The sequence below is a fragment of the Carassius carassius genome, chromosome 33 (assembly GCF_963082965.1).
Source record: "Carassius carassius chromosome 33, fCarCar2.1, whole genome shotgun sequence".
NCBI classification, from domain to species: Eukaryota; Metazoa; Chordata; class Actinopteri; order Cypriniformes; family Cyprinidae; genus Carassius; species Carassius carassius.
This window is the reverse complement of record NC_081787.1, coordinates 27,394,814-27,417,541: the sequence shown is the minus strand read 5'-3', so window position 1 is coordinate 27,417,541 and position 22,728 is coordinate 27,394,814. Positions and strand designations below refer to the sequence as shown.

General features: G+C 43.3%; 2 protein-coding genes across 2 annotated transcripts; one reads left to right on the top strand and one right to left on the bottom strand.

Moving 5' to 3' along the window:
- The first annotated feature begins 6,393 nt into the window (after positions 1–6,393).
- On the top strand, positions 6,394–14,375 carry LOC132114040 (myelin proteolipid protein-like). The gene is made up of 7 exons (XM_059522161.1): positions 6,394–6,917; positions 8,478–8,664; positions 8,875–9,031; positions 9,432–9,600; positions 12,181–12,254; positions 12,403–12,468; positions 14,130–14,375. The coding sequence occupies exons 1-7, from the start codon at positions 6,749–6,751 to the stop codon at positions 14,208–14,210; spliced, it is 903 nt and encodes a 300-aa protein (XP_059378144.1). The 5' UTR covers positions 6,394–6,748; the 3' UTR covers positions 14,211–14,375.
- A 4,155-nt stretch (positions 14,376–18,530) lies between these two features.
- On the bottom strand, positions 18,531–20,426 carry LOC132114039 (ras-related protein Rab-9B-like). Its single transcript, XM_059522160.1, has 2 exons — positions 20,370–20,426; positions 18,531–19,225 (listed from the first exon to the last, which is right to left on the bottom strand). The coding sequence occupies exon 2, from the start codon at positions 19,197–19,199 to the stop codon at positions 18,591–18,593; it is 609 nt and encodes a 202-aa protein (XP_059378143.1). The 5' UTR covers positions 19,200–19,225; positions 20,370–20,426; the 3' UTR covers positions 18,531–18,590.
- Between the last annotated feature and the right edge of the window lie 2,302 nt (positions 20,427–22,728).

Genomic DNA, 22,728 nt, shown 5'->3' with positions numbered 1-22,728 from the left:
CATAAAGAGTTACACATACTTAAAAAGTTAATAAAAATAGAATCGTCTCGGTTACGTATGGTAACCCTCGTTCCCTGAAGGAGGGAACGGAGACGCCACGTCGGTGACCGACGAATATGGGATATCGCTTCGATAGACCAATCTACTTCGAGTGTAAACTAAACGAGCCAATGCACATTGGCATGCAATTATTGCATCCAGCTGCCGCTGATCACTGCGTGAGTATAAGAGGGCAGCAGGTGCAATGCATACCAGTTTTTCGCTGAGGAGCCGAGCCGGGGACCCGGCAGCTCAGCGGCGGTACAGCAACCATGGAGACGGGACGTGGCGTCTCCGTTCCCTCCTTCAGGGAACGAGGGTTACCATACGTAACCGAGACGTTCCCTTTCAGTCGGTCACTCTCGACGCCACGTCGGTGACCGACGAATATGGGATCCCTATCAAAGCGCCATGGGTGCTGCCCCTTCCAGTGCCCTGTGCGAGCCGCCTGCGCCCCTATTAGGTGTAGGCCGGGGTTCAGAACAAGTAGCTCCACTCACCATTTTTAAAGCACTACCTCACTGGGTGAGATTGGATAACACTGGGAAAACGTACACGGTCCGCTTGGAGCCGGGACGCTGCGGAAGCCCCATCCTTCCTGAAGGAGGTCTCGGAGGCAAATACACATATAGCATCCGTTTAGGAGTATACGGAGAAATTTGAGGTGATTAGAACCCTCTTGGGAAGGCAGAAGTCTGCCGGGGAAACACGGGCTCTAAGGCTATACCGTGGACTATACACATATGAGTACCGCTTAGGTCTCAATATGGAACCCACCCTTCCATGGTTCTCACAGATTCATCATGAAGGTCTGGCGCCGGACGTTCCGCTGCGTCCAGCTGCTTAGGGTGATGGAGGATCTCAACAGGGTCTACAATACGGACACTCTGGAGCGGTTTAAGCAAGCCGACACTAACCGGGGCCTCTCAGTGCCACTACCCGTTTGAGGTGAGAACACAGGAGGATACCGGCTCTACACGAAGGCTATAGAACCTAGCGAACGTGTTAGGGGTCGCCCAGCCCGCAGCTCTACAAATATCTGTCAGCGAGGCGCCACGAGCCAGCGCCCAGGAGGATGCAACACTTCTAGTTGAGTGAGCTCGCAACCTGAACGGGCAGGGCACATCCGGAGCCTGATAAGCCAGGGTTATGGCATCCACAATCCAGTGGGCCATCCTCTGCTTAGAGACGGCACTCCCCTTCTGCCGGCCTCCGTAACAGACAAAGAGCTGGTCTGAGGTCCTGAAGCTTTGTGTCCTGTCTACGTAGCACCTTAATGCTCGGACGGGACAAAGCAAAGCCAGGGCTGGGTCTGCCTCCTCCAGGGGCAGCGCTTGCAGGTTCACCACTTGGTCTTTGAAGGGTGTTGTGGGAACCTTGGGCACGTAGCCAGGCCGGGGCCTCAGGATTACCTGGGAGTCAGCCGGCCCAAACTGTAGGCACGAATCGTCGACCGAAAATGCATGCAGGTCCCCTACCCTCTTGATGGAGGCCAGTGCAAGCAGGAGCAGAGTTTTCAATGAAAGAAACTTTAGCTCAACTGAATGCAAAGGCTCGAAAGGGCCCTGCTGTAGTGATTTAAGCACTAGAGACAGGTCCCAAGAGGGTATACAGGGGGGGCGGGAAGGATTTAACCTCCTGGCCCCTCTAAGGAACCTGACGATGAGGTCATGCTTACCCAGAGACTTCCCATTCATGGGGTCATGGTACGCAGCAATATCGGCAACCTGGACTTTGAGGGTGGAGGGAGACAGCCTTCGCTCCAACCCTTGCTGCAGAAAGGATAGCACGACTGCAATCGGGCATCTTCGGGGGTCTTCTCGACGAGAAGAACACCACTCAACGAACAGGTTCCACTTCAAGGCGTAAGCATGTCTCGTAGACGGTGCTCTTGCCGAAGTGATGGTTTTCACTACCTCTTTGGGTAGGTCACCTAGAACCTCCGCATCCCATCCAGGGACCAGACATGGAGTTTCCAGAGGTCTGGACGCGGGTGCCAGATGGTGCCCCGTCTCTGAGTCAGTAGATCCTTCGTCAGAGGAATTGGCCAAGGAGGGGCTGTCGCAAGGAGCACTAGTTCGGGGAATCAGGTCCACATGGGCCAATACGGCGCTACTAACAAGACTTGCTCCTTGTCCTCCCGGACTCTGCACAGTGTCTGTGCGAGAAGGCTCACTGGGGGAAACGCCTACTTGCGTAGGTCCCGAGGCCAGCTGTGTGCCAGAGCGTCCATGCCGGGAGTTCCCTCGGTCAGGAAGTAGAACAACTGGCAGTGAGAGGTCTCTGGAGCAAACAGGTCTACCTGAGCGGCTCCGAACCATCTCCAAATCAGCTGGACCGTCAGGGGATGGAGTCGCCATTCTCCCGGGAGCATTGCTCGAGACAGCTCGTCGGCTGTACGACTGAGCAGGCCTGGAATGTGAACGGCACGAAGTGACCTCAGAACCTTCTGACTCCAAAGGACGAGGTGGCGAGCGAGTTGCGACATGCGACGGAAGCGCAGACCACCTTGTCGGTTGATGTACGCAACGGTCGCAGTGTTGTCCGTTCGGACCAGCACATGCTTGCCTCACAAGAGACCTTTGAGACGGTTCAAGGCAAGGTGTACTGCTAGCAACTCTAGGCAATTGATGTGCCACTGCAGCTGCGGGCCCGTCCAAACCCCTGAGATTGCATTCCCGTTGTACGTGGCCCCCCAGTCGGTGGTGGAGGCATCCGTGTAAACCACAGCATGCCTGGAGATCTGCTCTAGGGGCACCCCTGCCCGGAGAAATGCAAGATCTGACCACGGAGTGAGGGTTTGGCGACAGGCCGGTGTAACTTGGACCCGGTGAGTGCCGCGCTTCCACGCCCACCTCAGGACTCGGCCATAAAGCCAGTGCTGGAGCGGTCTCATATGTAATAGGCTGAGCGGTGTAAGTGCCGCCATATGCCCCAGGAGCCTCTGAAAGAGTTTCAGTGGGACCGCTGTCCTGCTCTTGAACGTATTCAAGCAGGCTAGCACCGACCACGCACGTTCCTCTGTGAGGCGTGCTGTCTGTTCGACCGAATCCAACTCCATATCGAGAAAAGAGATCCTCCACGGGAGTTTGCTCTTTTCCGAGCTAACCTGAAGGCCCAACAGGCTCAGGTGCCGGAGCACCACATCCCTGTGCTCGCACAACTGATCTCGATACTGTGCTAGTATCAGCCAATCGTCTAAGTAGTCGAGAATGCGAACACCCTGCTCTCTGAGAGGAACGAGAACTGCCTCCGTGACTTTCGTAAAGACACGGGGAGACCGGGACAGCCTGCAGGGCAGGACCTTGTACTGATATGCCAGTCCTTCGAACGCAAACCGCAGAAAAGGTCTGTGGCGTGGAAGGACGGACAAATGAAAGTACACGTCCTTCAGGTCGATCGCTGCAAACCAATCTTGGGGACGGACGCACCCGAAAATGCGTTTCTGTGTCAACATTTTGAATGGTAGCCGATCGAGGGCCCGATTCAAAACTCGCAGATCCAAGATCGGTCGTAACCCACCGCCTTTCTTGGGTACAATGAAGAACGGGCTGTAAGACCCCATCCTCATATCGGCTGGAGGGACCGGCTCTATCGCGTCCTTCGCCAGTAGGACTGCGATCCCTTCCCGCAGGACAGGGGCAGGGGCATCGGACGCTTTCACTGTAGTGGAGCGGACACCGCAGAGCTTGGGGGGGAGCCGGGCGATCTGAATCGCATAGCCGAGGCTGATGGTTCGCAGAAGCCAGCGAGACGGGCTGGGTAGCGCTGACCAGGCGCCTAAAAACCGTACAAGCGGGACCAGCGGAACCACAGCCGTACCCGCAGTGGGGCAGCGAGGTGGAACACAGGGACCCAACTCGGGCGGCTTGTGAGCAGGCCGGAGTGTGGTGCGAGTGTGGGGTGCAGGGCTCACCTGGTTCCACGGGTTGGCAGAGGGTGCGTGAGTAGGGCCTTTGTTGACGCTCTCGAACCGCCCGCTGCTGCCATCTGGCGAAGGAGGATGAGTGAGGTCCGGAGCTTGGCCGTCCGCAACTCTCCGTGCCCTCCTGGGACCCAGAGAGGAAGAAAACTGCTCTCCTGTCGAGATTTCCAGATTCTCCGCCTGGCCCTCCTCCAAGGGAGGGAGAGGTGCCTTCACCATCCCCCAGAAAGCAGCTACCTCTCTCCGGGTCACCCGTCCCGGGACCTCTTGCTCTTCTGCTCACCGCCAAGTTTGACGGGGGCCGGGACGGGAGGGGCAGCCTGCCTGCGCCCAGCTCCACGGCACCACTTGGAGGCTGCTGCAGATGCGGCGCGTGAGCGGGGGCGGATGCAGGGGGCTGCCCTTGGCGACGAGCAGGCTGGGGCACTGCGGCCGGCGGGCGGGTAGAGGCAGCAGCTGCCCGCCAGGGCAGGATGTGTCGGATCCCCTCAGTCTGCTTCTGGGCAGCAGAGACTTGCTGGGCCAAGTTCTCGACTGCGTCGCCAAAGAGGCCGGTCTGGGACACAGGGACATTGAGAAACCGGACCTTGTCGGTGTCCCTCATGTCTGCCAGACCCAGCCAGAGATGGCGCTCCTGGACCACTAATGTGGACATCGCACGACCCAGGGAACTCGCGGTGACCTTCGTCGCTCGGAGCGCGAGGTCAGTGGTGGTTCGGAACTCCTTTAGAACTTCCGGGTCATGACCACCCTCGTGCAGGTCCTTCAGTGCCTTAGCCTGGTGCACCTGCAGTAACGCCATGGCGTGTAAGGCGGAAGCAGCTTCCCCGCAAGCCATATAGGCACTGCCGGTCAGACCAGACGAGTGCCTACAGGCCCGGGAAGGAAGCACCGGGTCTCCACTCAAGGAGGAGGCGGACTTAGGACACAATTGCATCGCTACCGCCCGCTCCACCGACGGGATTCCCGAATACCCCTTCGCTGTACCGCCATCGAGGGTGGTGAGGGAGGAGGAGCCCACCGGCCGGTTTCTGGCAGTAAAAGGTGCCATCCACGACCTGGTGAGCTCGTCATGCACTTCCGGAAAGAAAGGCACTGGGGTGGGGCGCTGAGAACCAGCGCGCGCCACCCCGAGAAACCAATCATCCAGCCGCGAGGGCTCGGGACGCGGTGGAGGATTCCACTCGAGCCCTACCCTCTCGGCGGCCCGGGAAAGCATAGCTGACATTTCGGGGTCCGACTCAGGCCTTGCCACCATCCCAGAGGGTGGCAGCGCAGCCGAATCTTCGTCCGACAGCTCTCCCTCCGATGCGGAGATTGACATCTGGTCGGGGGGAGGCCCACTGGATACCACTGGTACGCTCGCTGTAGAGGGCCCAGTGCGTTCCGTGGGTTGCTCCACTGGATCGGAGGTGCAAGAGGAGTGGTGGGCCCCAGAGGGTTGGTTCCCTGCGGGGTTTGCCACCACTGTGACCCTCAAACCATCCGCGCTACTGCCGGAAGTGGTTCTCGTCTGTCGGCCGCCAGAACGAGCCCCAGATCGCGGCCGCAGGACTCCGCCCCCCTGAAGGTAACGGAGCCTGGTTCGCAGCTCCGAGATGGTCATATTCCCGCAGTGAGAACATGACTCATCCACGAAAGCCACCTCAGCGTGCTCGACGCCCAGACACGTGAGGCAGCGATCGTGACCATCACCCGTTGCCAGGTAACGACCGCACCCAGAAACGCACGGGTGAAACGGCATCCTTACAAGGACGATCCGTCGTCTTTACAAAGACGCACCCGTGAAGCTCTTTTAGAGAAATTTGCTCTTTAGGAAATGCTCTTTTAGTGCTGAGGCGCACAGGGGAATTGGCCGTTTGCAACAGGACAGGGGTAATGCAGCCTGAAGTGTGCAATCCACTCGACACAGGAACGACCGCCGCTGAAGCGCCGTCTCGCCAACACACGAAGCTTCCGAGAGCGTGCTGAACTCGTAGTTCACAGCAGACACAGTTGAGCAGAGCGATACTAACGCTCGGTACTAATCGAAAAGCTGGTATGCATTGCACCTGCTGCCCTCTTATACTCACGCAGTGATCAGCGGCAGCTGGATGCAATAATTGCATGCCAATGTGCATTGGCTCGTTTAGTTTACACTCGAAGTAGATTGGTCTATCGAAGCGATATCCCATATTCGTCGGTCACCGACGTGGCGTCGAGAGTGACCGACTGAAAGGGAACCTCACTTATTTTATATATATAAAAAGTCCAAGTATATCCACGTACATCTTGAGGTTTTTCTTGAAAATTAGCTTTTCTTTCTTGCAACTATGTATATACAGTATAGGTTTCTATGTAAGCACTAGCACTTCTGAATGGGTTGAGGCTGGGCTTGTGCACATTTGAAGTGAAAGTACTTTATGAACATGTACTATGTGTGGAGAGCATTCACTCAGTATCATTATCTCAGTTTTGACCAACACGTGTGAACACTGGAGGTCAGCAGTGAGTCTTCTGTGGTATAGAGACACAAAACAAGATTTTAACCCATTAGCAGTACCTTTTTTTAACCAGAGTTATATAGTTTTGAGTTCTACACAAGACATTGAATTACAATTTGAGCACATTAAATTACCAACACATTAGAATTTTCTTTAAAAGTCAACTTTTAACTTAATCATAGAATGAGCAAAATTCTCAAGTCGTTTATATAACTGAGCTAAAAGCGGCCTGTAATTATTTATTAAACACTTTGCATCTTAAAGCATAGCAGTGGCACTTTTTTCAAGCGAACATTTTGGTATGTTTTTGCATCATGACCCTGTCAGTCTGCTCCTTGAACCGTTCGAGCAGGCCATTGAAAAGACTCATTGTTTCTTGAGGTTGGACAGAGTCTGTCTTCAGCTGTGTTCACTGAGAGAGCAGTCAGGGACATTACACACAAGCACAGCACTGCTGCCTACAGTCATGGGTAAGTACAGCATTTATGTGTTATGATCACTTTTTTAAGACTTTTTTTATTATTCCTTGTGTGTGTGTGTGTGTGAAATAATTTTTTGTCTTTCTTGAAAATTGTATATTTTTTCTTTGTTCTTTTGTCTCTTCTGTTATAACTTACTAAGTTTAACCAAGTTTGGGGACTGTAAAATTTTCAAGTATTTTTGGAAGAAGTGTATTATGTTAATGTAAAAACATTAATATTATAATATATTATTATAATTTAAAATTGCAGATTTCTATTTTAACATTTTAAAATATTATTAATTCAGCAGCTTTTATGTCAGTGATGCAAAAGTGTTTGTTGTTAAAAAAAATTAATGTTTTGCCACTTAACCTTTTATAACATGCTACTGCTGATTCACAGTAATTTTATTATTGCACACTATGATAAAAAAAAATCTACAATGATGTCAACAAAACCCAAAATGAACCAGACATTCCTCTGTTTATATAAATCAAACGGTTTGAGCCCAAGTTGGATTTCAGCCATCAGCATGCCATCGATGCTTGTGCGCAGCATTACCCTCTATATTCACTCTAGTTCCTCCCCTATGCTCATTTCATTCAGTCGGTAGGGGGCTGAGGTGGCACTGGCTCTTTGTTAGCTTGTCTTTGCTGTCCCTTGTGTTGCATTGAGACAAAGGCTATTGTCAGTGCAGCCACAGAAAGATACTCTGGCTCTTGGTTCTCCATATTTTCTCACACTCTCCATGCCGTGGTACAGACCAGCTCCGTGGCCATCCCCATCAGCAGCACATGATACGGATGGAGGAAGAATGCCCGCTCACACCGATCCACCCAGACTCACACACTTCACTGCAGCTGCTGCTGTATAAAAAGGAAACGAATGTCAATGGTTGATATGCATGGCAACACTGCTCTTGCTGTTTTTTAATTCAGTTCAGCCCTTCTTGCAAAGCATATTTCTTAAATTTCATTGAGCCCCAGTGAACAGCCACAAGTCATAAGTTGTGAGGTGTTAGAGGAAAACCTCGGAGTTCATCCTACAAAATAATGTCATGTGATAAAAATATTCAGCTCTTAGATAGTACAAGTCATGTGCTCCGTTAAACAGGAAACATCTTTCAACGCATTATTAAAAAAGTAAATGTAGCTTATGATTGTAGTCATTGCAATATAAGCATAATATTATTGCAGTCTTGTAAGTCTGTCTATCGTTGCCGTCATCTGCGGTTGAGGCTAGGTCCGAACTGGAGCTGGTGAAGTCTGTAGTAACACATGGGACAAGCATCCCGAGATGAAAACATTATTATTTTAGTTGTGTATTAACATGATGGTGTTTGGTGTTTTCTTGTGTGTGTGTTTTTTTCCCTGGCAAATAATGGTTGCCATTTTTTAACTTGGATAATTTAGAATTGTCATCTTGTCTAGAAGTGGCCACGTGTATAAGGAAAACAGCAGAGGGCCTAATACACATCCTTGTGGCAATGTGCAATTTCTAAACGTCAGATATGATAAGTCATCAGAAATGACAAACTGATCCTTCATATGCTTTTGTTGTGGATCTCAGGTTGTTATGAATGCTGTATGCGCTGTCTGGGAGGAGTACCATACGTCTCTCTGGTGGCCACTCTGCTGTGTTTCTCTGGCGTTGCTCTGTTCTGCTGCTGTGGAAATCAGGCCCTTACAGAGAGCGAAAGACTTATCGAGAAGTACTTCACCCGTGAGCATCAGGACTACATCACCCTAGCGTACCTGTGCGTGCCAGTAGCATCTCTCTCATCATATATGTTCAGTCCAGATGAATCTATTTCAATTTTCACTTTATTTACCCATAATATCAAGCTACACAATAAAAAATGCTTTTTTTGTGTAGAATGATCAGTCATTTTAACATCTTTTTCTCGCAAACGTCTCTCTCTCTCTCTCTCTCTCTCTCTCTCTCTCTCTCTCTCTGTCTCCTGTAGTATTGAGTATTTTCAGTACATCATTTATGGCCTGGCCTCCTTCTTCTTCCTGTACTGTATAGTCCTGCTGGCTGAAGGTTTTTACACCACCAGTGTAGTCCGGCAGTCATTTGGAGAATTCCGTAGTACAGTATGTGGGCGCTGTCTCAGCACAACGGTGAGTGATGTGCAGTGCGAGTTTCACTTTGCATTGGCTACATTACAAAATGTTGCATCCTCATGTTGTTGCAAACATGTATGCCTTTCTTCCTTTAAGCAAAAGAAGAAATTTGAAAGAATATGCTCATTGCACATTTCAATACGTATAGTTATCAGAGACTATCAAGTTTCAAAATGTTGATCTTGAAGACACTGAGTATTTCCAGCTTTCATATCTCATTTGCACTTCCGTATATTCAAAATCAGTGCACTGTGTTTAGTTAAGTGTCATCATCTGTGTTAAATCTGGTGAATTGCATTCTTTTGAGTATGAATAAATGCATTTTTTTCCTTTTGAGTGAACTCTTCATTTAAAATAAAATGCAGCAAACTGATATATGTATGCATTTCTTCCACAGTTCATTGTAATCACATATTTCCTGGTTGTGATCTGGTTGCTGGTGTTCTCTCTCTCTTCGCTTCCTGTCTACTTTTTTTACAACATGGCAAACACATGTCGCACTATCAGCGTCCTCTCTGAAACGCCCTCCAGCATCAACCAGCTGTGCATTGATGCCAGACAGTACGGTAATGACCCCACAATACATTTATCATATCTTTTCTGTCTCTTGACAGCTTAGAGATTTGATTTCACAGCTCTGTATGTCTTGCTGATGTTCCGATATCTTTTGAATTGTCCTGATGCTCAGATATTTTCTCACACTTATAGTTTGGCAAGCTTGATTTCACATATCATTGAATTTCGAAAATGGTTGAGATCACTGCATAATTCAGTCAAGTCAAGTCACCTTTATTTATATCAGCTTTAAATAAAATACATTGCGTCAAAGCAACTGAACAACATTCATTAGGAAAACAGTGTGTCAATAATGCAAAATGATAGTTAAAGGCAGTTCATCATTGAATTCAGTGAAGTCATCTCTGTTCAGTTTAAATAGTCTCTGTGCATTTATTTGCAATCAAGTCAACGATATCGCTGTAGATGAAGTGACCCCAACTAAGCAAGCCAGAGGCGACAGCGGCAAGGAACCGAAACTCCATCGGTGACAGAGTGGAGAAAGAAACCTTGGGAGAAACCAGGCTCAGTTGGGGGCCAGTTCTCCTCTGACCAGACGAAACCAGTAGTTCAATTCCAGGCTGCAGCAAAGTCAGATTGTGCAGAAGAATCATCTGTTTCCTGTGGTCTTGTCCTGGTGCTCCTCTGAGACAAGGTCTTTACAGGGGATCTGTATCTGGGGCTCTAGTTGTCCTGGTCTTTATTATAATGTAACAAGAGCTCATTCAAATACTGAGGTTCTAAACCATTCAGGGCTTTATAAGTAATAAGCAATATTTTAAAATCTATACGATGTTTGATAGGGAGCCAGTGCAGTGTTGACAGGACCGGGCTAATATGGTCATACTTCCTGGTTCTAGTAAGAACTCTTGCTGCTGCATTTTGGACTAGCTGTAGTTTGTTTACTAAGCGTGCAGAACAACCACCCAATAAACCATTACAATAATCTAACCTTGAGGTCATAAATGCATGGATTAACATTTCTGTATTTGACATTGAGAGCATAGGCCGTAATTTAGATATATTTTTGAGTTGGAAAAATGCAGTTTTACAAATGCTAGAAACGTGGCTTTCTGAGGAAAGATTGCGATCAAATAGCACACCTAGGTTCCTAACTGATGACGAAGAATTGACAGAGGAACCATCAAGTCTTAGACAGTGTTCTAGGTTATTACAAGCGGAGTTTTTAGGTCCTATAATTAACAACTACTTTTTTTTAGAATTTAGCAGTAAGAAATTACTCGTCATCCAGTTTTTTATATCGACTATGCATTCCATTAGTTTTTCAAATTGGTGTGTTTCACTGGGCCACGAAGAAATATAGAGCTGAGTATCATCAGCATAACAGTGAAAGCTAACACCATGTTTCCTGATGATATCTCCCAAGGGTAACATGTAAAGCGTGAAGAGTAGCGGCCCTAGTACTGAGCCTTGAGGTACTCAATACTGCACTTGTGATCGATATGATACATCTTCATTCACTGCTACGAACTGATGGCGGTCATATAAATACGATTTAAACCATGCTAATGCACTTCCATTAATGATAGCAAAGTGTTCTAGTCTATTCAGTAAAGGTGCAGGAGGAATACAGGTGCTTCTCAATGTAGAGAGGCTTCCCAATTAAAGTAAAATCTTTATATTAACTTATTTTCTTATTATCTTTTCTGATTTTGTAATAATTTCTTAATTAGTGAGGGATAATAGTATGACAGATGCCTGTGGTTCCAGTGGTTCACATCATGGACAGTTTAGTGCTATATCATAAATTCACAAGAAAACGTGAATTTCCTCTCCTCTCAAAAGTTTTTTTGTCTTGCATATCATAATGAACTCAGACAAGCTCAATGGCGACCTATTTTACATAGTTTATTCTGGAAATTGGAATGTGTGCAAATGATTGTTAGTAATTATTTTTTGTTGTCTGAGCGATAAATACCATGTGACTCTAACCAAACAAAACAACACATTTATTTAATTTAATTAAAATTTTTATTTATCAAAAAAATACATCAAAATGCCATCAGACGGATTTCAATACACCTTTTCTACATTGAGATTTATATATATATATATATATATACACATTAATGTAAATGATGAAATTTAATCATAAAGACTGTCTCTTAATTTACACATTGAGGTTAATTTTAGTTGAAAAATATAATATGTTGTAAATCCCTGAAAATCTAATTATTTAGATGAATTAATAATAATGATTACAAATATTTCTCACCTTAATTAAGATTAAGATGTGTACAATTACTTGATTGACATTAACTTCAAAATTTCTTGAAAATGAATGTTTTTCAAAACCATATGAATATAAATTATACAGAGGACATTTTTAAGAGCTTAACATATAAGCTAAAAGATGTTTCCTCTATTACGGACAGCATTATTGTTATTAATCCACATGTGACAGCACTGTTGACTTGGTTAAATGTCTGCATATGTTTCTGGCCTTAAAATATTAAAGTCTGTTCTCTTAATGTGATGTTATTTATACTGACACAAATTTCAATACAACATCATTTTGCCTTGATCTTTTTCATGCTCTTACACTGTGTTTTTGTTTCTGTGTCTCTAAGGTTTACTTCCATGGAGCGCAGTACCAGGAAAGGCTTGTGGGATGACCCTGTCTAATGTCTGCAAGACAAGAGAGGTAAGATGTGCCCCCGGGCAATGGAGGATTCAGTGTCTTCCTTCTTTAGAAAGCTTTCCTCAAAGCCTCGTCAAATCCAAAACCAAGATCAAACTTTCTAGCTGCACAGTGAGAGTTTAGGATGTCACGCTTCTAACTTGTTTTTCAGTTTCTCCTGATCTATGATCTCTTCATCGCTGCCTTCGCTGGAGCGGGGATGACAGTCTTGGCTCTGGTGAGTGTCCAGAACAGAACACAATCAAAGTGTGTTCTCATTACGTCATTCCTGTAGGTGTCGAGGAATCCCGTTCCTGCATTTATTAACCTCTTGTTGGGCTTGGCTGTGATTTATTGTTGTCCGTCGTGGTTAGAAATAACTAGGATGATTGTGTTTTTCAGCTTAACCTTTGTGCGTTTTTTTCAAATTCACTACCCTGTTGTTATGTTTGGGATGAAAACATCCACTTAATTAAACTACTGTAAAAATGTATCAGATCTTTTTTTTTTGCATACATCTGTTAATCAACCTCAGTTCTGATCAAAACTACCAAATGTTTTTAAAAAATCCAAGATTTGAACTCTTTAATTGCCAAGTTCATAAATGATGTCACTGATTTGGGGAAAAAACACACAAAATGACTTATTTTCAATATAAAAAGTAATTGTGGCTGGATACTCCATATAACTCCATGTACAAGCCAGAAACTAAGCTTTTTTTTGCACGGGCCTATCCAAAGGGTTAATGGTCCCACCTAGTGATCAACTGTAAAAATAACAAATTTTACCTCTTCCCAACAGGGAAAACCACCAACAATCAAGAATGCATGATTATATGGTGTCATGGCTTTGCAATCAAAAAATTTCATTACAATGGAAGTCAATGGGGAAAAAACAACCATGAACAGTAAATGAGGGAGAAAAAATTTAAATCTAATGTTGCACAAAAACTAACAATGCATCAAACCCAATGTTGTTACTTATCCTTGACATGCCAAAGGTAAAAGGTAAAAAAATATCCAGCCACAATCACTTTTTATATTGAAAATAAGTCATTTTGTGTATTGTTTCCCCCAAATAATTTATGAACTTGGCAATTAAAGAGTTCAAATCTTGGATTTTTTTTTTTTAAACATTTGGTAGCTTTGATCCAAGACTGAGGTTGATTAATAGATTTAATCAAAGAAGTTTGAAAAAAATATTTATCGGATACATTTTTACAGCAGTTTAATTTAGTGGATGTTTTCATCCCGAACATAACGAAAGGGTAGTGCATTTGCCCACAGTTTATTGTTGAGTTTTTGAAAATTTTCAAAGCATTTCCCCAAAATACGTGTCAAAATAAGATTTGTCACCAAAAATCATTCCATTTGCTGCAACACAGAGAAAGTTATGTCCAAAATAAGACTCAACTTTACCCCCTAGTAGACGAAAACGTCCCCCAACAACGCATAAGGGTTAAACAATTTTCATTCAATTGAGCTAAACTCAACCACAACCTCATAGCAACTCCCTAACAACAGCGCAAAAGATCCTAGCAACACAGAACACCCCACATGCAAAGTGATAACACTCAAAATCTCTTAGCAAAAACCTAATAAACACACAGAACACCCTAGAAATTGTAAAAAGCTTTCAGAATATTTTAGTGACCGCACTGCTACACCCTGCCAACCGCTCCGAACACTGTAAAAACTGCACCGCAATGTGTTAAAACCACTCTGTACCTCTGAGCAGCCACTTAACAACACCCCAGTAGCCACAATGTGATATGATTTTTGTTTCAAACATGTAGAACACCAGTAAAAGCTTAGTAACACCTTGGCAAACACCTAGCATTGTGGGTTGGGTTTTCTCCATGGTTTTCATATTCATGTTTATTATGTTTTCTCTCTTCAGCTCACATTCACTGTGTCCACCACCTATAACTCTGCAGTCCTGCGGTATCTGGGGAGGAAAGGCATCGGTCCACGCTGTTAACGTCTGTTCTGTTCTACGCTAAATAACAGCACACTATTGGAGCATCTTCTTCATCAACACAACACAATTTCCTGACTCTATTTTACTTTTTTTTTTATAAAGATTTACAAGCTTGAAATCTGCCTTTTAAAAAATGCAAATAAAAATTATAATCGGGTAGAAATACGTTTTTTTTTTATGCTTGAATTTCAATCTCATGGCGGAGGGAGCTGGTTTCCATGGTAACCATCCCTCACATCTGGTGGTCATGGAGAGAGACAGCGATGCATGCTGTTTTCTTGTGACCCCAGTGCTGTTTTTCTCACAGCCTCTTTAAAGGACTGAGAAAAGGACTGAAACAATGGATCAGCCCTCTTGGTGAGAGGAATGCCCCGGCACAATCCCATGCTCGGTGTCAGTGTATGCGTCAGAAGATATCGCCCACGGACAAAGAGGCTTCTGGGACTTTTCAGCTGCTTGAATAAAAGCCTAATAGTGTTTCGTGGCTGGGATATCTCACTGAAAACTGAGAGTGAAAGACACTTGGGAAGAAAACAAAAATGGAAAAAAGCAGCCTTATCAGCCGTAGATAATTTAGTTTGTTTTCTGTAGATACAATTATTTTTGGTTTACTCGTCCTTGTGTCTTTCCAAACCCGTATCTCCTCACAAAATTGAATATGTGTGACTAGTGCACTACATCACAAGGCAACTCAAATTGTTGTTGTCCTTTAAAAAACATGCTTTTCAACATAGTTGTAAAATGTCATCTGTGCTTCCTCGTAAACAAATTTGGCATCATTGATATTAAACCTGTTGTACTGACTCATCGATGGCTCTAAATGTGGTGCACAAGTCATACAGACTACACTTTTTCATGGTGCTTTTTTGTTCTTAGAGCATGTTTTATCGCTGTAAAAAAATGGGCAGCATGAACATTCTTCAAAATATCTCCTTTTTGTTACAGGGATGAATTAGTCATACAGGTTTGGAACAACGTGACTACGACAAATAACTGTTTTTCCATTAACGTGTGAACTGTTGATGTAGTTTTGTAACTCTTAATTATCAGGACATTATTGTACTTATTGTATAACGCTTTCTTTTGCTCAATTTCCAATTAATAAGTAATTTCATGTCATTCATTAAAGGGCTTATTAGCATTTTTTTTTTTTGTACAGACTACGTTTATTTCTTCTTTTAACCTGCTGCTTGGCTGAAGTTTGTTGGTCTCTTGGTTCTGTAAAATCTGATGTCTGGGAGGTTTAGCAGACAATAAAGCTCAGTGCCTTTCACCAATGATTCATGTGTTTTGTTATTCATAGATTCACTGTCCGCTTGTTTTTAAAGAGCGAAGAGAGAAGGAGTGTTCAATGCACACAGAGGAAGTCTCTGTTCTCCTTATGTGCTTCACACAGCTGATGTGTGACGTGTGCACGCTTTCTGCTGACTACAAGAGGTCTGGTTATTGTATTATTCCTGAGAATACCGAAAGCATTGATTTGATGTTGTAAAATAAACTATATTTCAGTTGAGAAGATTATGTTACCTGGTTAAAAAGGGAAGAGCATTTTGTTTAACCTGTTGAAAACCATGACAGCATATATAAACCACACAATATGATTGCTGTTGCAGTTTGTTTATTCATCATGTTGGATTCATGCAAAGTAAATCTATGAACAAAAGAAGCCTCGACCTCCTTATTGCACTGGAGATGATGTGAAACAGTAACAAAACGCCACACATTTGGTCTGTTAGCATGTCAGTAAATACAGTCTTACCCAGGATAATATGGCATTGAACAGTGGGGCATCAACCTCATACAAATCAATAACAAGTGACAAAATCAGTACATTCATTGCAGTAATGCCCTTAATTAGACACGATTCATCCCCCACAATTCTCTACCGTGGTTATGACTGGAAATGCAATACTCCTGTGAACTGAAACATCATAGTGTGGCAGGAATGCTACAACACCAGCTCGAGCGGAAACAGCTCGGGTGATTCTCACAAAAAAAAAAAACATCCAGGTGAAATTTCCATGAAAGAAAAAAAAAACTATTTTTGTGTATGCATGTAAAATTAAACTTTTGTGTTTAAATTCTCATTACTGTACCAGGGTAATGGGAATTATGAGGGGAAATTTGCTTAATTGTCATAAAACAGTCACAATGCAAAAAATATTAACCGTCCTAAATATACTGTAGGGTGCATTTTATAACTTCCTTTGATCTAGAGGTGAAATATGACCTGGACATTTCTTTGTGAGAATCACCTGCTTATTATAAAGCTTTAGTTTGTTTATCAAGTTGACCTTTTGATAGATTAATCAGATATCTGTGTAACACTGAAACGTGCACTTCTGCATCCTGTTGTGATTTAACACATCATCTGATTTTAGTGTACCTTTATTTGCTGGAAAACACTATCAGTAAAGAGACAAATACTGATTTTCCAATATGAGCAATCAATGCGCTCCTGCGTGTTCAGCAGTTTGAGGATGAGAAACACAGTGTTGCATCTATTTCCATTTCACAGTGTACCAATAATCGCTGGGAACATGTGTGTGCAGCAGATATGTGAGCAAGTCCATCAACAAAAACAAAGTAACAGCTACACACAATGAATAACAAACATACGTGTTTGACAGCAGGCAAGCAAAGGTCTGTAAACAGAAACACAGCTACAAGTTATGCTTTAAATTAAGAGACAGAAGCGTTTCAGGACATCAGCTGCCCAAACCACAGATCTGGGTCTCTCTAGTCGTAATGAGACTTGCAGCACTATGCATCGAAGAGGCAATGAGAACATTCATATTCTAAGGAAAGCACAAGGAAATAAGTCAATATTATAAAAGATACAAGTAAAATAAGTACCTACAAGTGCCCTCGAATCACGGTCAAAGGTCAGTGCAAGATAACTGGGTACCATGTGCTTTACTTTCAGATCAACATTGGGCTGAAAATGAGGAAACGACTAACGTGAAGTCAGTTATCGGCTGTGAGGCCACTGTGGACGTCCATTAAATGACAGGCAGGCCTTTTTGAATGTTCTTAGATGCTTTCAGAAAATGATCTGTACATTTGTCTAGGCCAGATTCCTGCGCCATTTGCTGAGACAGATGTCACTCAGATATAACAACTGAAACAAAATCTTTGTTTAACATCGAACTCCCTGTACCTTACAGTACAAAAAAGAACAAAAAAATGGAAAAAAAAATCTTCATCTTTCAATGCTACAATAGAAAAATTCCCTTTTCTGTCTGAAAATAGTGCTGTGCTTAATGCATTTACTACATGTACCATAATACAGTGAATCTAGTGAAGACATGGTCATATTTCAACCCAAAATAAACAAACAAACAGAATTAAAAAAAATTAAATAAATTCTCGGATGAAGAGTGTGAAGGTTTCTCATCATATAATTGCTTCAGTTATTTTTAATAATTGTTAAAGCCAGCAAAAACTGAAGCTAATTTACAGTTTAAATAAAGGAGAAAGACGTTTCTTAGTTGTTTCAATATTACAATAACCATCATGAGTTTTTTCTCACATTATGCTAAAAACAATTTGTGTTTAAATGTGTTTAATTACCCTGAAAATAATGTCAGGCTCAAAAACAAGCTTCGTTTTCTTTATTTAAAATGTAATATCTTGTTTAATTGTCTTTTTAATATTTTTTTCTCTTTTGAATTCGAAGTGAAATATGACCTGGATATGTTCTCTGACCTATTTCACCCAAAATTATAACTTATTAACAAAATAAATGACAACTGCGTTATTTCTTTCAATACCCTTTCTCTCAAACATTATTAATGCTGTATCACATCCAAAATTAAAGTTCCCGTTTACATAATATAGTGAGTATATTTATTATGTATATATAAATACAAACACATGCATGATATATTTAAGAAAATTACATTATGTGTATGAATTAAACATATTTATATATCTATTAGAATATAAATGTATAAACATTTAAATATTTTCTAAATGTATACTGTGTGTGTGTGTATTTATGTATACACAGTACACACACATATATTAAGTAAACAACAACTTTTATTCTGGATGCACTAAATATTACATTACCAGTAACAAAGTTCTGCAATATCTGACTTCGTATTTTGAAATATCTGAAAAACGAGTACCACAGCAAAATAGCTCTTTAGTAAGATGGTCCATTTACAACTGAAGGAGGCTAGATCTGCTTTCATTAAACACCTCACCCCGAGCAGACAAGCCTTCACTGGGAAACCCTCATGGAATATGCTAGGTGTGTAAATATGTGTAAAATACCTTTACTGTTTGGTAACAGACCTGTACCTACACACACAGAGAGAGAGAGAGAGAGAGAGAGAGAGAGAGAGTTCACAGCTTGACGCTCTCAGAGGCATCTCAACAGCAGGACGAGCGAGCCACTTTTCGGTTCCCGTGGAGGTCGATAGAGCTGCTCAGCAGGGTGTGGTCAGTGGGGTCCTCGCTGGCTAGGACACCCCGGACAGCAGCCTCGAAAGCGGCCCCCACATTCGTGTCGTCCTTGGCGCTGGTCTCGAAGTACGGACAGCAGCCGTTCTCCTCACACCAGGCCCGGGCCTCATCCTCGCCCACCTCCCGCTCCTCCTTGTCCACCTTGTTTCCCAGCACCACGAAGGGGAAGCGCTCGGGGTCTCGTACGTCTGAGTAATACATGAACTCCTTCTTCCAGCAGCCCAGGTTCTGGAAGCTCTGCAGGTCGTCCACGGCGAAGGTGAGCAGGCAGCAGTCCGCCCCGCGGTAGAAGGGCGTGCGCAGGCTCTTGAAGCGCTCCTGGCCCGCCGTGTCCCAGATCTGCAGGGTGACCAGCCGCCCGTCCATCTCCAGGTCGCGGTTGAGGAACTCCACGCCGATGGTGTGGAAGGACTGCGAGTCGAAGCGGTCCGTCACGTAGCGGTTCATGAGGGAGCTCTTGCCCACGCCGCCGTCCCCCAGAAGAATGACCTTCAGCAAGAGGCTCTTCCCGCTCATTACGGCCCACACGCGTTCACTGCAGCCTGACCAACACACACAGATACCAGCATAAAACAAACACACCCACAGTGACTTCACAGGTTAAATACACAGACGTTCAGTCGACAGCAGGTGAACTGTGAACGGGCTAAACCTCTCAAAACCGTGTCATGGTTGTTCATCTGGTGTGGGTCAGATGCTCTAGAGACTTTGGTCAAAGGTGGAAAAGACCTTCTCTGAGAGCACACGGATTGGTTAAACACAGGACTGCCATCTGAATTCCTCTTTAGTTTCAACTTTTAAGCTTGTGCTAAGATGAAAATAAGTGTGCGACAAACATGATCTGTGATTTTTGGAAGCAAAATCCAATCATTTTAATAGCATACAGTGCAATTGAGTGCTTTGTATGAAAACTAAGTGCTACACTGAAAATGGACAAGAGACCTTTTTTAGCTCGTGATCACACCCTAATGCACCTAATTAAAATAAATTGGAGTAATAATTATTTCTTACAAATTTTACAATAATTATAAAACAACCCTTGCTAAAAAATCCAGCACTTAATATTACTGGTAGTACTCTAAAATTATAATGAAGGGATTTCCTTCAAACATGGTATTCTTTCAGACACTCATTCCTGTATCTTTTTTGATGATATTAATAACAAATGTTTTACTGTAGTTGCTAAGGTGAATTTTTGTTAAAGAAAACATACAGACTCATTTTCACAGGTATCACTTATCCAAAGTCCAAAACGATACTAGCATAATAAAATGCAGTATTCGGCGTTATTTCATATCTTAATAAAGTGTTTACATACATATTTCTAGAGCAGGTAACGGATGATCGTTCTCTGCGCATGCGCACACGTGCATGACAGCTGTGTTTTTAGCATCCGAGTGCTAAAGCTAAGGTTTAATCTTATTACTCTCGCTATTACTGCTCGATCTCAGCTCGTGCTGTGACTAATAAACATGCCTGGTATTTTGATGTTCGTGTTTGGTGTCATTAACCATATAAACACTCTCAGCCCCGTAAGCCCTCTCTAGCTATATGACTAGCACAGTTTCAGGTGCTTTATTAAATAAACTGCAGCACTGCTACGCACACGTGAACATACATACAGGAGGGAAAAATCACTCTGGTCTTAAACGAGTTCAATCATGTAAAAATAACTCTCTGGATTACCTCATATTGTACCGCGAGCACTGCTGCTGAGATTCACGCCGGGTGTGTGTGTGTGTGAGAGAGAGAGAGAGAGAGAGAGAGAGAGAGAGAGACAGAAAGTGAGAGAATGTGATGAGTGTTCACGCAATATTCATTTTAATGATTCGTTTTATGAATTTTTTATTGTATAAGTTTAATTAACATTATATGGTATTAAAAAGGTCAAATTGTTTTAAACTTGTATTTACAACTATGATTCGTGTTAATTTCCATCCAGAACTGTAGGTGGCAGTAATGCTCCGCTTCTCCCACTGCCTTACCTCAACAGTCATGCCACAGCAGCATCTTGTGTCTATCCTGTGTTACAGCAGGGGGGCAGGGTTTCATTTTTTTTTTGAAGCACCCCTGGGTGCCGCCATTGGCTAGCGGACCCCCACCTGCTGTTAGCATTCCACTGACTCCCATTCATTTTGGCGTCACTTTGACAGCGAATAACTTTACATCTGAGACGTTTAAAGACTCCATTTGTCCATTAATTATTTCTGAAGAAACACGAAAATGTATAAAAGGCTCCGTTACCTTGTATCTTACGTTATGGTCCCTTAGAAGCAGTTTTTGTAAAAAAAAAAAAAAAAAAATAGGCTAACGATTGCGTCAAATTACCGTATGGACAGGAGGAGAAGCTCGCAGGCAATCTTTTACTGTCTCTGAGGCTATCGGGTGGACGTGGAGGCATAAAGTCAAGGGAGATCATTAATCAGAATACTTACCAAAATGTGCTCCTGTTCACGCTCGCCTTCTCTGAAAGATTCGGTGGGTGATTCAGATTTCTCTTGGCACAGCGATTAGGAGACTTACAGGTTGCTCACGTGACATCTACGTCATCAAGCTCAGTTTGAGTCTGGGCAATATGCTCGACCCCCACGAAGTACGTGCTTCTAATTGACTTCATTTGTCTCCGTTGAATCCAATGGGGTCGCTGTGTCCATTTCTTTTACTGTCTATGGTTACAGCAAGTAATAAAGTATGCTGTCTGGTCGTGTTGTATGACCAGAATACATTTCTCAATCCATTTTCAGTACCAAAGCAGCTATCACATTAGTTCCAAAATTGCATTTCAGGGAGCCACAGCTTGGTTGAAACTGGTTCTGGAGGGCTGGGGGATTTTGCTTCAACCCATGGACTAAAAAACAGGCCACAGCAGTTTAAAAGTGGCCAAATTTCACGGGAAAACCACAGACTTGGAAACACTGACCGCTAGCCTGACTAATAAAATATAAACATTATTAAAGAAAAGTTTAATAAAAAATATTCAATAAAAAATGAGAGCAAATAAAGAAATTACGAACAATAGCACAATTACATTCAATAGAACAAAAAGATACATGTTAAATAAACAGTGCTTTAAGTTTTTCAGGCAAGTCTAATAGTAGTTAGTATCAAATAAATATCCATTAATCTTTATTTACACATCTCAAGTGATTCAGTCAAGAAGAGTCAGTGATTTTCTCTGTTGATTAATTAACATTAATGACACAAACAGCAGCAGGTGTATTTAGGCTGATGTCCCTTTAAGACCTCATGCACAGATCCAATATATTGACACAATTAGATTTTCACTGTTACAGTTGTAAGGCATTACCAGCTGTGTTTAAGTTGACTACTCGTAAAGACATCCATTGTGACATAATTTACAAAATCAACACAAGCCTTAGAAACCTCGACCGAGTGTGTCTAGTCACAGAACTGTCTTAAATGACTGCGGCATCCACTTCTGAAAAAGCTATTTAGTGCCAGTCTATCAGGAAGTGACGATTTTGTTCTCTTTGAATCGTTGGATGGAAACTGAGCTTTATTCGCACATTTTATGTAATATTCCAATTTTGCATGTTAGTTAAATTCACAGCTTTGAATGGAGACCCGGACAACTACTGACAACATGACGAATATAGTATGGATTGCATTCATGCTACACACATTCATACTACATACAACCCGAATTCCGGAAAAGTTGGGACGTTTTTTAAATTTTAATAAAATGAAAACTAAAGGAATTTCAAATCACATGAGCCAATATTTTATTCACAATAGAACATAGATAACGTAGCAAATGTTTAAACTGAGAAATTTTACACTTTTATCCACTTAATTAGCTCATTTAAAATTTAATGCCTGCTACAGGTCTCAAAAAAGTTGGCACGGGGGCAACTAATGGCTAAAAAAGCAAGCAGTTTTGAAAAGATTCAGCTGGGAGAACATCTAGTGATTAATTAGTTAATTGATATCAGGTCTGTAACATGATTAGCTATAAAAGCTTTGTCTTAGAGAAGCAGAGTCTCTCAGAAGTAAAGATGGGCAGAGGCTCTCCAATCTGTGAAAG